At 40.1% G+C, this 14781-nt stretch overlaps 1 protein-coding gene across 1 annotated transcript in view; it reads right to left on the bottom strand.

The window, feature by feature from the left end:
• The window catches only part of CHP1 (calcineurin like EF-hand protein 1), a 30011-nt gene extending 15609 nt beyond the window's left edge, over window positions 1-14402 (bottom strand). Inside the window, exons 1-2 of the mRNA XM_083365992.1 lie at window positions 14109-14402; window positions 5237-5309 (exon numbers count right to left, since the gene is read on the bottom strand). Coding sequence (XP_083222118.1) covers window positions 5237-5309; window positions 14109-14175 — 140 coding nt within the window. The 5' untranslated portion in view covers window positions 14176-14402. The remainder of the gene's footprint in view (window positions 1-5236; window positions 5310-14108) is intronic.
• Between the last annotated feature and the right edge of the window lie 379 nt (window positions 14403-14781).

Genomic DNA, 14781 nt, shown 5'->3' with positions numbered 1-14781 from the left:
ACTTGTTTTCCTTTTGAATCTTAGCAATGATAGCAGTTTAAAAGAATACGAAGATGTTAAAACTGTCAACAAACCCAAATGCATGGCAAGTTTAATTCTATTTTTGAAGAATTTAAATTTATTTTAGAAATTATCTAATGTTCATTCTCTATAACCAATCCATTGGTTGGGGAGTCTATTATGAGAGGTGTAGTGGCTTCTTGGGTTGGGATAGAAAGTCCCAAGATTTTTTCAAGCGTATTGAAAATATCCCTTTCTAATAATCTATAGGGAAACAAAAGCTATGAGAGTGAAGAAGCTGGGACAGAGATACTGTTTCCTTCACTTTTGCTTGTTGGACATGACCCAGGAGAAAGAGCTGACTATGCAAATGGTGCCAATGTGGTGGGCACAGGGTATTTTGTCTTCCGCAAAATCAAAGTCTTCCATAAGATTATAAGAGCAAGTATGATAAAATCTTAGGTAGACAATCATTCAGTGGATGGAGCTTACTAAATAATCATATCCCAAAAAAAGTTTTATCAATTGAGCTGTGGAAAGAGATGAATGGCATACCACAAGGTTCTGTTGCACTGTTCCACATTTGTATAAGGGATTTGAAAATATGATTATCAAAGCTCAGATGACAGAAGAGAGGGAGAGAAAAATCCTCAGAGAACAGCTCAGCCAGATTCTCCTTATGTCTACCTGTCTCATTAAATTAAATCCCTCACAGGATCTGATTAAAAGGATTTGAATTTTGTTTTCTTGCATCTGATTCCAACACTACATTTTCAAGTCTGAATTCTATATATAGCAATAGCAAAAGCATTTAAATTTATATACTGCTTCATACAGCTTTTACAGCCCTCTCTGAGCAGTTTACAGAGTCAGCATGTTGGCCCCAACAGTCTGGGTTCTCATTTTATCAATCTTGGAAGGATGGAAGGCTGAGTCAATCCTAAGCTGGTGAGAATCAAACTGCAGAACTGCTGGTAATTAGCAGTCAGCAGAATTAGCCTGCAGTGCTGCATTCTAACTACTCCACCATGGCGGCTCTACAGATTGTAGAATATCTCATTTGAGAGCTGTATGCAACAAAATTTCATTTTGATGTATGCCGATTGGTGTATATTCAAAGTGACAAAGTTGTTGTTACTACTACTACTACTACTACTACTACTACTATTATTATTATTATTATTATTATTAATTATTATTATTATTATTATTATTATTATTATTATTATTATTATTATTATTATTATTATTATTGCAGTTTTCAGTATGATACAGTAAACTTTAGTCCACAAAAAATTAGATTGGCAATTCTGGGGCATGAAATTATCAATGTACTTCCAGACAAAATACTATTTTTGCCTCTCCTCATTACAATTTTCAGTAAAGATAGATTTTTCTCCTTGAAAAAATTTATGGAGATTTTTTTACTCCGACAGTAGATTTTACCATAACTAAAATGCCTTGTTCACAGGCTATGTGTATTAAGAATATAGATATCTTTGAAATTTGCAAGCTATTTTGGAATGCTAGTCAGAAGGGGGCAAAAATGATGAAATGAGGCATTTGGAGAAGATTTGGTTAAAAAAAAACATTTTACAAAAATAGGAATGTTCTTGTTCCCACCAGCAGATTAAGTTTTCTTTTGAAACTGCTATTTAGTTATTACGATTCAGCTTAAATCTTTTTGACCCACAGTAAGGTAAAAACATTTGAAATAAAAAGCGTAGTTTTATGTAAAATCTTCCTCATTTTCAAGTAACCAACATAAAGAACCCCTTCATGGATTACTGCCTTGTCGTGGCGAAGGGGCTTGCGTAATTCAATGAAGCTATGAGCTATGCCATGCAGGGCCACCCAAGACGGACAGGTCATAGCAGAGAGTTCTGACAAAACATGATCCACTGGAGAAGGAAATGGCAACCCACTCCAATATCTTTGCCATGATAACCCTATGGACAGTACCAAAAGGCAAAAAGATATGATGCTGGAAGGTGAGCCCCTCAGGTCGGAATGCGTCCAATATGCTACTGGGGAAGAGCAGAGGGCTAGTACTAGTAGTGCCAGAAAGAATGAAGCGACTGGACCAAAGCCGAAAGGACGCTCAGCTGGTGGTGAAAGGAAAGTCCGATGCTTAAAGATTTTTTCTCCATAGAAACCTGGAATGTAAGATCTATGAATCAAGGCAAGCTGGACATGGTCAAACAAGAGATGACAAGACTGAACATCAACATCTTAGGAATCAGCGAACTAAAATGGACAGGAATGGGTGAATTTAATTCAGATGGCCATCAGGTATAGTACTGCGGGCAAGAATCCCTCAGAAGAAATGGAGTAGCCTTCACAGTCAATAAAAGAGTAGGAGAAGCAATACTGGGATACAATCCACAAAATTACAGAATGATCTCAGTTCGAATCCAAAGCAAACCATTTAATATCACAGTAGTCCAAGTCTATGCCCCAACCACCTATGCTGAAGAGGATGAAATTGACCGGATCTATGAAGCTCTACAGCATCTTATAGAACTAACACAAAAAAATGATGTCCTTATCATCATGGTGGATTGGAATGCTAAAGTAGGAAGCCAAAAGATAACCGGAATAACAGGCAAGTTTGGCCTTGGAGTACAAAATAAAGCAGGGCACAGGCTGACAGAATTTTGTCAAGAGAATATGATGGTCATAGCAAACACTCTTTTCCAACAACCCAAGAGACGGCTCTACACCAGATAGTCAACACAGAAATCAGATTGACTATGTGCTCTGCAGCCAACGATGGAGAAGCTCTATACCACAGGTCTGCAACCCACGGCTCCAGAGCCGCATGTGGCTCTTTCAGCCATCTCCTGCGGCTCCCAGTCCTCTGTCATGTGCAGTCCAAAAAAAAAGTGCGACTAAAAAAGTTCAACCAATTCAAATATGCAGGGTAGGTGCATATCTCGCCTTGGCTCCACTCTTCAGTCAAACCCTGTTCTGCGCATGTGCACACATTTTTTGCGGCTCCCAGTTTTTCCTTTTGTGAGGGAACCGGTTCTGAGTGGCTCTTTCACTGTTTCAGGTTGCTGACCCCTGCTCTATACAGTCAGTAAAAACAAGACCAGGAGCTGACTGTGGCTCAGTCCATGAGCTTCTTGTTGCAAAATTTAGGCTTAAATTAAAGAAAGTAGGGAAAAACGCTAGGCCATGGAGAAAGCTAGGGAGTTCCAGAAAAACATCTACTTCTGCTTCATTGACTATGCTAAAGCATTTGATTGTGTGGATCACAACAAATTGTGGCAAGTTCTTAAAGAGATGGGAGTACCTGACCATCTTATTTGTCTCTTGAGAAACCTATATGCGGGTCAAGAAGCAACAGTGAGAAATTGGACACGGAACCACTGATTGGTTCAAAATTGGGAAAGGAGTCCGGCAAGGCTGTATACTGTCACCCTGCCTATTTAACTTATATGCAGAGCACATCATGAGAAAGGCAGGGCTAGATGAATCAAAAGTTGGAATTAAGATTGCCTGGAGAAATATCAACAACCTAAGATATGCAGATGATACTACTCTAATGGCAGAAAGTGAAGAGGAACTAAAGAGCCTATTGTTGCGGGTGAAGGAGAGTGCAAAAGTTGGCTTAAAACTTAACGTTAAGAAAATCAAGATCATGGCATCCGGCCCTCTCAATTCCTGGAAAATAGATGGGGAAGAAATGGAGGTAGTGACAGATTTTATTTGCCTGGGCTCCAAGATCGCTGCAGATGGGGACTGCAGCCAAGAAATTAAAAGACGCTTGCTCCTGGGAAGGAAAGCCATGGCAAATCTAGACAGCACACTAAAAAGCAGAGACATCACCCTGCCAAAAAAAGTGCGTATAGTCAAGGCTATGGTCTTTCCAGTTGCAATGTATGGCTGTGAATGTTGGACCATAAGAAAGGCTGAGCGCCAAAGAATTGAGGCCTTTGAACTATGGTGCTGGAGAAGACTCCTGCGAGTCCCTTGGACTGCAAGGCGTTCAAACCGGTCAGTCCTAGAGGAGATCAATCCTGACTGCTCTTTAGAAGGCCAGATCCTGAAGCTGAAACTCAAATACTTTGGCCACCTAATGAGAAGGAAGGACTCACTGGAGAAGAGCCTAATGCTGGGAAAGATTGACAGCAAGAGAAGAAGGGGATGACAGAGAATGAGGTGGAGTTACTGAAGTAGTAGGTGTGAGCTTAAATGGACTCCAAAAGATGGTATAGGACAGGAAGGCCTGAGGAACATTGTCTGTGGGGTTGCGATGGGTCGGACATGACTTCGCAACTGACAACAAACATAAAGAAACAGTCAAGAAATATACTGCAGTGTAGCACTTGGCAGACCAACCATGAAAGTCAAGGAAAAGTTGTTGTAATATGTCTGTACCTGGAAAGATTAGAATACTGCAAGCAAATAGTATTCCTTGTGACAGTGCAATTGAAAGTGTCAAACGCAAGGAACCAGAACAACACCGTGAGCTGATCAGAGTTGCGTCTTTACTCTTGGTCACCTCCTTGCAAGAATCTCGCCAGACTGACTGCATTCTCTTGGCGACAGCCAAATAAAAATTTCAGGGATTTGGGGGGAGTTCAGGTCTGTGTCACTCCCTCTATGCAAGGCCTCTAAGCTAGCCAACATCTTCATATCTTCCCCCACTCTGGCTGGAGATTTCACCACACTAAGTTGGACTTTGAAGATGCAGGACGGAAACAATATCAATGTTTTTTAAAAAAAACCTGCTAAGAATACCATGGACAGCCAAGAAAATGAAACAAATGGCTCACTGAACAAATCACTCAAGGCACAAATAACCAGGTTCAATTTACGATAATTTGGACACATTATGCAAAGGCTTAGCTCAGGGGTCTTCAAACCTGGCCCTTTTATCACTTGTGGACTTCAACTCCCAGAATTCCTCAGCCAGGCATGCTGGCTGAGGAATTCTGGGAGTTGAAGTCCACAAGTCATAAAAGGGCCACGTTTGAAGACCTCTGGCTTAGCTCTTTGGAGAAGGCTCTGATGCTGGGAAAGGTGGAAGAGAAAAACAGCAGTAGCAAGATGGATGGGTAGATTCTGTCATAGTGGCAATGGGTTCAAGGTTGTAATGGCTGAAGATCAGGTTAGGGATAGATCATAATGAAGAAAATCTGAATCTGGGACAAGAATTTGGGAGAGAAATGCAAAGACCATTTGCATAATTGGAAAGTTAAGGGAATAATTGGCTAAGAGTACATACCTTAGGGTACCATTCTCTCCTTTGTCCAGGCTAGTAAACCGACTGTATAGACGAGTAATCTGACTATGAGAAACTGTAGAGAAAACAAAGAAATAAGGCTTAAATTAAACAAATACCAACAATTAATCCTATAAAGAGTTATTTAACAGTAATTCGAAACTTGGATTTTGTAATGTTCCAAATTTAACAAAGAAATCTTAAAATTGCTCTTGCAGAACATAAAGCTAATGAATACCAGGTGTTACTTAAAATTATGTTTGCAATTCACGTCTGAAAGCATTATTATCAAGACAAATTTGGAAGTTCTATGATTCCTAATATTTTCTACACTCTTCATGGTTAGAAAAGCACAGGATTCAAAATATACTCTCCTTTCCTTAGCTGCTATATTGATTTGGAAATGACTCCTTTGGCTTAGTTTTATTCCTTATAAATGGAACTCTGTTGAAGACACCACATTGCTTTCTTTCAGGAAATTTACACAAAAGTACAGTAGCCTTTCCTTGAACCAATCACTGCTGCCCAGAAACAATGCTTTTTTGCTATGTATAAACATTATTTATAAATAACATTATGATGAAGACGCTGTTCTTCAACAAGCAGAAGGCTATTAGAATTTCAGAAAATATTTTAACCTACGAAAAGAAAGGAACATTAAAAAAAACCTGGGTGGGAACTACCTATTATCAAGGTGATATACCAAAACAATAGGACTTTCTCCTCTCACCTGCAATTCTTGCACATCTTAAAAATCCTTTCCTATGGTTGGCTACCTTAGATTTTGGCAGTGTATTGTGGTGTGTGTGAATACAAAGTCACAATTGATATATGCTTTAGATTTTAAATGTAGAATTGCAGAATATTCCTCCTTCCCCTCACTCAGTTTTAGCCCCTCTTGTTGGAGTGTCTTGCATGGCTACCTTTAGGCAACTGGCATTTGAGGCAATTTGCTCTGCTGGAGGTAGAGGAAGTCACCTTGTCTGGGGCAGGCGGCTCATACTGGCTTTTCACTTTGTATGACTCTTTCATTCTCAGTAGAAGAGAGCCTGGATCATGCTACTGGATACTAATATAATCTTCAAACCATTTATAGTTACAGTAGTTCTCTTTCCTCTGAACCTTCATCTAAGACATTGCCCTGACAATATTCCTCTAATCCAAATTATCAGGTAAAAGGTAACTGAAGTCAAACTATGCAGATAACAGTCAACTCTTTTATATTCTATTTTGGCATTATAGAAACATCTGTGACAGATTCAAAAGAAGGCTTCTATTACTAAAGGAATAGCATTATATCCATTCCATGAACACTCCATTCATCTTCTTTTCTATTCTGTCTAATCAAATCATATCAAAATATCTATGAATAATATAAAGCAAGTAGGCAACCATTATCTGCCAATTTGAAAAATGATTGCCATGTCCATAGATATATGCCAATAAAGATTGCTGTGTCCATAGATATATGCCAATAAAGCAGAATGCCTGTGCTAAATCAACAGGAGCATCTCTCACATTGACTAAACGACTTCCAAGAACTGGCAGCTTATCAGTAGTTACTTGTTAAATGATTATGCTGGTTCTTTAATTTCAATAGCAAAAGTTCTGACAGTTGCAGACGAATGACAGTGACAAAATTAACTATGTTAAGGTGACCTTCATGGATTACTGCCTTGTTGTGGAGAAGGGGCTTGAGTAATTCAATGAAGCTATGAGCAATGCCGTGCAGGGCCACCCAAGACAGACAGGTCATAGCAGAGAGTTCTGACAAAACGTGATCCACTGGAGGAGTAATAACTCTCTAAAAAACCTTGGTCCAGCTGGCCTGGCTGGTAGCACCTCGTAAGGGCCCCTTTCCAGGGTTACAGGAGAAGACGGTCAATGGTTTTGAAGGCGGAAGAGGGCTCTGTGCCCCAACAGCAGATAAAAACAGCAGAACCATCTTCTAGGAGAAGGGAAACTCTGATTTCAAACCTCCACTGCCTTGTGGCTATATCTACTACTGGACAAGGCTTCAGGAGACAACCTCGACGTAAAATCTGAAGCTGGAGTCCAGGAACCAGTTCGTGACTGTATAATCACGTTCTTGTAACTCCTGCAATGCAGCTGGAAGTAATCGTATCGGCCTCGCCATTCCATCTGCTGCTTGGGTAGCAGTCTATCCTCCATATTAATCTACCCAGGCCTTGTGCTCTGGAGAGGACACTCCAGTTTTGCATGGACAGTAACAGCTGGGAAACCTTGACCTTTGATCGCTCAGCTTGGAGGCTGAGCATGGCCTTCTCCAATTTGAAGAGACACTTGTGCAGCAGGCTGAGACAAAGAGGTAGTCCCGGAACCAGCGAAATCTGGGGGCTGGACAGGGGACAGATTGTATCTGCCCTCAGTGTGGAAGGGACTGTCACTCTCGAATTAGCCTTTTTAGCCACACCAGATGCTGCTTTAGGACCGCTTTCCAGAGCACCATACCATAGTCTCTCGAGACTGAAGGATGCCAATGTGAAGGTGACCAAAAGGGTGCTTACAGAAAATCCACAAGACACAACACTCTTCCACTCATTTATTCACTGACTCATTCATTCATATGTCATACTTTTTAACTGCCTGTCTCTTTGATTTACTTTATTAAATTTATATGCCAGCCAACTCCCAGTTTCCAAGTAACTTGTACTGAGATATTGTTTCTGATCCTAGAGGCAATATATTTCCATAATGACATAGTCCTATCCTCTATGAATTTCCTGACCATCTTTTAAAAACAACAGTATATGTTCAGTGTTGACAGTTTGACTATACCAGGGCTCAGCAACCTGAAACAGTGAAAGAGCCACTCGGAACCAGTTGCCTCACAAAAGGAAAAACTGGGAGCCGCAAAAAATGTGTGCACATGCGCGTACATGCGTGCATGTGCAGAACAGGGTTTGACTGAAGAGTGGAGCCAAGGCGAGATATGCACCTACCCTGCATATTTGAATTGATTGGTTGAACTTTTTTTAGTCCCACATTTTATTTTTTTTGGACTGCACATGGCAGAGGACTGGGAGCTGCAAGAGACGGCTGAAAGAGCTGCCTGCGGCTCTGGAGCCGCGGGTTGCAGATCTGTGGTCTATACAATGTGTGAAATACTTAATTGTAATTAAGTTGTAGCTTTATATCACACTTTTCGTCTAGGAGATCAAAGAGATGTACGTATGTAGAAGGCATGGAGAATGGCCTTGAAGGACAGAAGGAAGAGCAACAGACAGTTAAGAGGGGCCTCCAGACCATGTCAAGAAATGAGTGTGAATAAATGTCTCAGACAGGCCCCTCCCTAACTGACAGGAAGATACAAGAGAGAGGGGGAGCATAATCAGATTTGCAAGATTTTTTTTACTACAGATGTTATAATAAAAGTAGTCCTGACCCATGTGTCATTTGTTACAAATTTTATAAATTTATTTATTCAGCAAATTTGTATAAACACCCATCATTGAATAGGTCTCTCAATGGCACACCACCATTGTATGGGACTAGAATTCACAGTCTCCTGGTTTTTAGCCTGTTACTAGATCAAACTGATATTCCTTCCTCCAATTTTATCAACATAATAATCATCTGTAAGCACTATGTGAATTCCTGTCCTGAGCCATAATATTTAACCTTGGATCTCACAATGTAGAAAATTACTTTCCTAGTGACCTTGAATATAGAATTAGGTTTTTTATGTAATAACACTGACCAAATATTCAATGATCAACCATTATGCCAAGATCCCTTACCTAGTCAATCACCTGTATCTTATTACTTATTCAGTCCCTAGTTTCAGACTGTTAATGAAAAGACTACAGTCCCAGCTCCTAAAGTTTCTTGATCATTTTCTATTGTAGTGAAAAACAGTTATTTAAAAATTAAAAGAAATAAATTTTATTGCATAACAACCAAATGTATCACATTTTTTGATGAGAATTTGCAATATCTTCTAAATTTCCAAGTTTTTAGAAGATTTTCCTACTCGACTGTTAATTTATCTGTACTGATTTAGTATCCCTATGATAAGTGAAGTATATTTTTTACAACAAAATATACTAAACATTTCCAAAGAATTACTCTAATATATGCTGTAGTTAAGAACTGGAAAAAAGACACACTAAGCACACAAGCAGTCGCTAAGCACACAAGCAGTCGTTGACAGACTTTTTGCCTGCACAACCAGGAAGTTCAGCTTCTTAATTGAGAAAATTGAATTGTCTGCTGTGAACTTTTGTACCATAATGAAATTTAGCATTCTTTATTCCAAGGACTCCTATTACAATAGGTCTCTGAGAAAGGGTTTAGAAGGGAAGTATTAAGGAGGAGGAAAATAGTATGAAAATTAGTTTGTGAAAGCAGGTGAGGAGGAATTAAGATTAAAAAATGAAAAGACAAAGTCTGATTAGCTGTTCTGAAACAAGATCAACACTGAAACTGCTGCAAATACAATCTGACTGCATAGGGAACCCCTAAAAATATTAGTTTTAATCTACCCCATTATCAATTAAACAGATACATCCACTTCAATGAACACCAAAGTGTTACATATTGATTCTGATTTTTATATCCTAAGTACAGTAACAGAGAATTGTCCCTGTTCATACACCTCAGCACAGAGGCTTGTATCAGTCTATTATACAAGGACACTATTAACTTATAAATTCATTGTTTTAAGTTCTTATATTTTTATGACAAAACAACCCTATACTACTCAGTAACTATAAGTTAGCTATCATTATTGATATTTAATAACCAAGGTAGTATTTCACTTAAGAGTCATCAACTACTGAGGAACACAACTTGTAGGTCTCAAGTTAGAAGTAACAGTTGGAATAACAAATCTATATTATAAACACCTTTGTCTAATTCAGTTTGGCAGTTTGTACATTCTTCTCTAACATAAAACTGTATCAGACCAAACACACACACATGGACAAAATACTGAACATTTGCAAGTAACTTCAAACTATCTAACTCATCTTTTCTCTATTATTAAATGACATTGCATAATAAACCCCACTCTTTTTGATAACAGACAATCCACATTAGGACCCAACTCTTCCACAAAACTAATAGGGGGCCCCAGGCAACTTGCTCTTTTAGCTTTAATTCTTTAACCATAAAAAAATTACAATGTTATCAGGTTGTTCATCTTCGTAAGATAAAGGCTGCAGCATATTTTAAGTTAAAGGTACAGAGGTACAGTTATTAAACCTATGCTAAAACCTCTCATTGCTCTCATAGAATTATGGGAGGATAGGCAGAGGGAGGCAAAAATTCCAAATTATTTTTTCTAATTGTGCTTTATTTACTCCAGGCTATGTCAAGGATAAATTATAGTTATAAATAATTTGCCAATAGTATGCATGTATTTTACATATATAAAAACAAAGATTCATATAGTAATAGATCTAATTCTATGGAGGAGAAATAGAAATGAAAGAATATGTAAGATTAATATATTATTGTGGTATGACTAAATATAATTAGATTCTATGGTATTTCTCAGTATGTACTCACAGAACTATTCTGTTAGACTTGGTTATAAATTATTACAGCATTGCATACAATCTAAGAAAAAGCACTTCATATAAATATCCATTTTGAATTGGTAACTGTATATTCGTCATTTTAAAAAGATCAGGGTATCACGGTGACAAATAATGCTCTTAAACAAAGGTAAAAATGCACAAAACAGTAAGAAACACAAATCTATTCTTAATGATTAACTAATGAATCAATGAAATAAGAGTGAATTATTCTCCTCCCAATATGTTTTATTATCATTACCAATCAATAGACAGAAATATTTTAAAAACATTCATCAATGCTTATAATAAAGCAGCATAAAAATCCTCTAACAAAGTTAAAATTAAGCAAAATGGCATTTACATATGAGTCTTAAACAATGAAAAATCCTCAAGTGACAGTAATTCAGCAATGGGAGAATGATTTAGAGCTATGTTCATAGATGTCTACATATTTTTTTTAAATAGGCTGCTACTGTATGTCAAAAAACAAAACAGGCAAATTTTAAAAACCTTCCAGAATTGTTCCCTTAACATCACATTCCATTATTCTAAAATGACTAGATGAGTAACTGAACTGCTATACTTGCTCTAATAACATAATAAAGAATTGAAATACAATAGGAAAAGACTTTTTTGTTAAACGGAAAATAACATATCCTTTGGCTGCAAGGGGGACTACTTTTTCATAGTAGGAGTAAGTGTTCATATAAACATAATTTGGCTTCTGTATAACAAAGGGCTTGTCCTCATGTCCTCTTCACAGCATGAATATATCTTGGTTAAAAAAAAATCCATTTCTACATGATACTGTCTTCCTTTCATTCCCAGGCCACAGATGAGACAGCTTAAAACCATACTTAATTATTCCAATTTTAAAGTTGTGTTTTCTTGCTTTTGTCAACCCAATTTTTGCTATGGGCACTACGTGGAAAACTTCAATGACAATGTGCTTGGACAATTTTGTTAAAAGCTAAGATCTGCTCAGCTCCTATTAGTTACCTAGGCCTGCTGTAACCTTGTCCCTTTTCCTTTATTCTGTTTCCTAATGTGATTTTGGCATGAAAGCGACTGGACACCTGACTTCTGTAGAGCTATGTACATGTGATACTTGACTGATTTTTTCCAAACATTTGTGGGATCTCACACAAGATCCTTATTTATATACACGAATGTAATCCTCTGTAGAAAAAAAAACATTAGACCTGTGCTTACAAAACAGAACTTGAATTCCCTTTGAGAGAACACAATTTATTTATTTATGGGATTTATATCCCACCCTATCTCCCGAGGGACTCAGGGCGGCTAACAACATCAAAACTTAAAGGTCTCTGTACAGTAAATTAAAAATAAAATTTGAAATAAATTAAAATAAATTAAAGAATAAAGTTAGAATTGTAAATATAATTAAAATCCCTGTCAGTCTAGGTCAGCCAGGTGGAAAAGGAGTGTTTTGAGGCCCGCGGCGAAAGGACTGGAGATCTTGGGCCATCATTTTAATTATAACTTTATTGTTGTTTATCAGCACAACTTTCATATGGGGAGGGTTGAAAGAAAGGAAATGTCTGGCAGATACCCCCTTCTGAATTCCAGGCTCCTCACATCAGAAGGCAAAAAGAACATGGAAGCTGCAGCATTCTTTTAGCTTACTATTATTGCATCAGATCTTTCCCTTATTTGCTGGGATAGGGAGACTTTATTCCCCTCCATTGCTTGGAACCAAGCCCAGAAATCCAAAGCAATCACAAATGGATTGGGTCTGCCGAGAGGAAAAAGAGGCATCACATGGAGATTACTGAATGTTTCTGTTCTCATTAGCCATTCCTATCTTCCACTCTGTCCACTTTAAATTGCTGGAAATGCCTCATATACAAAATCATCACAGCACCTTTATACAGGGCATGTATGAAAACATTAATCTTTTCTCATACTTTTTTTCATCTCAATTTGTCCTTGGCTTCAGGTCCTCCTCACACAATTTCCACATTTACAACTTTCTCAAACAGTTTCCCCAATTCCTTCTTACACTGCTGATCATCTTTTCCTGAGCAGTACCAGTTCTTTCATTCTTATGCTAACCATCTGCTCTGTCTCCAGTCTCTTAGCTTGATCTTTCAGTAGCCCATCTTTAGAAATTGTCTGATAACAAGCCCCAGGCAAGAAGAGAGGTTGTTCTGAGCAGGAGCACCAGAAGAATTCCCTCCAGCTTTGCTGTGAGCCTCCTCTCCGCACCTGTGACTTGTCAGCTAGGCTATTTTTGGACACAGGTGTAGCACCCTTTCAAGTCTTACCTTTAGAATTGATTTGACTGAAACTTTACAGGTTCAAAATATTCCCATGCCTAGGACCCGGTAGTTGGGCAACTTAGAATTTCTGCGTCTCCTCGGTTGAGATACACTGCATTTGCTGGCAACAGATAGGCAGGCGGAGTAAACCGGGAAACCATATTAAAACGCTTTAGAGCCTGCAACTACAATCCTCGCAATACTACATCCTGTGTACTGGAAGGAGGAGGACGTAGCAAGAAAAAAAAGACATGTCACCACGTTAGGCAACTTAATAGGTGTGAAACTCACTGTTTAAAGCACCCACCTATACTTGCACAATCCTGCTCCTCTCCCTATCAAGGAAAGTGATCGCCAATTGTTTTTCCCACAGGCAGGCGACCCTTGATAAAAACGGAAATGAAGCGAGAGGGATCCACCAATTGGTTTTCTTAACTTGTCCTACTACATGAAAAACGGCAAGGACAGTCCCATTCAGCAAGCCCAACCACTGCAGCAAAATAGGGAATGGCCATCAGAGCCACCAATTTCTGCCCGACTCGAGGTCCGGGGATGCATTTTCACACAGCCCTTTCTAGCCGTCTCCCAAGTGGGGCAAAAGCGGGTCGTTTCCCCCAAAGGCCAAGCTCTCCCGGGGTCCTGTGACCGGATATAAGGCATACGAAGGCAACTTCGTTGTTCCCTATAAGCAAGGCTTTGGGATGCTGTGGATCGCGCCGACTCAGACGACCGATACCCGGCCCTGGTCGAGCAAAGGGCGCAGGCTAGGGAGCGGGAGAGGCACTTAGCCAAGGTGACCCAGAGACCCGTGGAAGGGCTTCGAGCGGAGTGATGGTCACGACCGGGATAAATCATCAGCGCCACCTCGCTCAATCCGGCCCTCTCCGTCCGAGGAGGCGAAAACGCGGAAGGGCTCGTGTCGGGCCAGTGAAAAGCTATTCAGCCACGAAGGCAAGCAAATTCGCCCGGCTAAGAATCCCAAAGGCGAAGGTCAGCGCTCCGCATCGGCCGGCGTTGTTGCCGCCACTCATTGTTTCTGTCGGTACTCACAGCCCGTCTCCTTCTTGATCTCCTCGATCTCCTCGTCCCGAAGCAGCGTAGACGCCCGAGAGCCCATCGCAGCCGCTTCCCGAACCGTCAACGAAAGCCCCAGTCGCTTGGCCTAGAGCCGGCGCCGGAACCAATCAGCGGCGCAGACGTCGCACGAGCTCCTTGCGATGCAACTGACAGAAGGCGCGACGCCCCCCTCTTTATCGTCCGCAGCTTCCCCGCCCACTTCCCGCCCCGTCCCCGCCCCTCCCCTCCCCTCCCCTCCCTCTTTCCTTGCTTCTGCGCAGAGGGAGACGCTCGCGTTTCTGGTCGTTTATCGGTTCCACCTTTGAGCTCTGTTCAGGCGTTGTGGTGAGAGTGATTCTCTCACCTTTGTCCCCGAAAACTACGGAGTGCGGAGCACACAGCGCCGGTTATAGTTGCTTCGTGTCTTAGGTCAAGTTAGCTTTCACCCCTTTAAACGATTATAGTGGGGGGGAGGGTGGGGCTGGGTGTTCCTTGGATCCTAACGTGGTGACATGTCTGTTTATTTCTTGCTACGTCCTCCTCCTTCCAGTACACAGGATGTAGTATTGCGAGGATTGTAGTGGCGGGCTCTAAAGCGTTTTAATATGGTTTCCCGGTTTACTCCGCCTGCCTATCTGTTGTTGCCAGCAAATGCAGTGGATCTCAA

The sequence above is a fragment of the Vipera ursinii genome (assembly GCF_947247035.1).
Source record: "Vipera ursinii genome assembly, chromosome: 1".
NCBI classification, from domain to species: Eukaryota; Metazoa; Chordata; class Lepidosauria; order Squamata; family Viperidae; genus Vipera; species Vipera ursinii.
The sequence above is the reverse complement of the archived record's forward strand: the minus strand, read 5'-3'. Positions and strand labels throughout refer to the sequence as shown.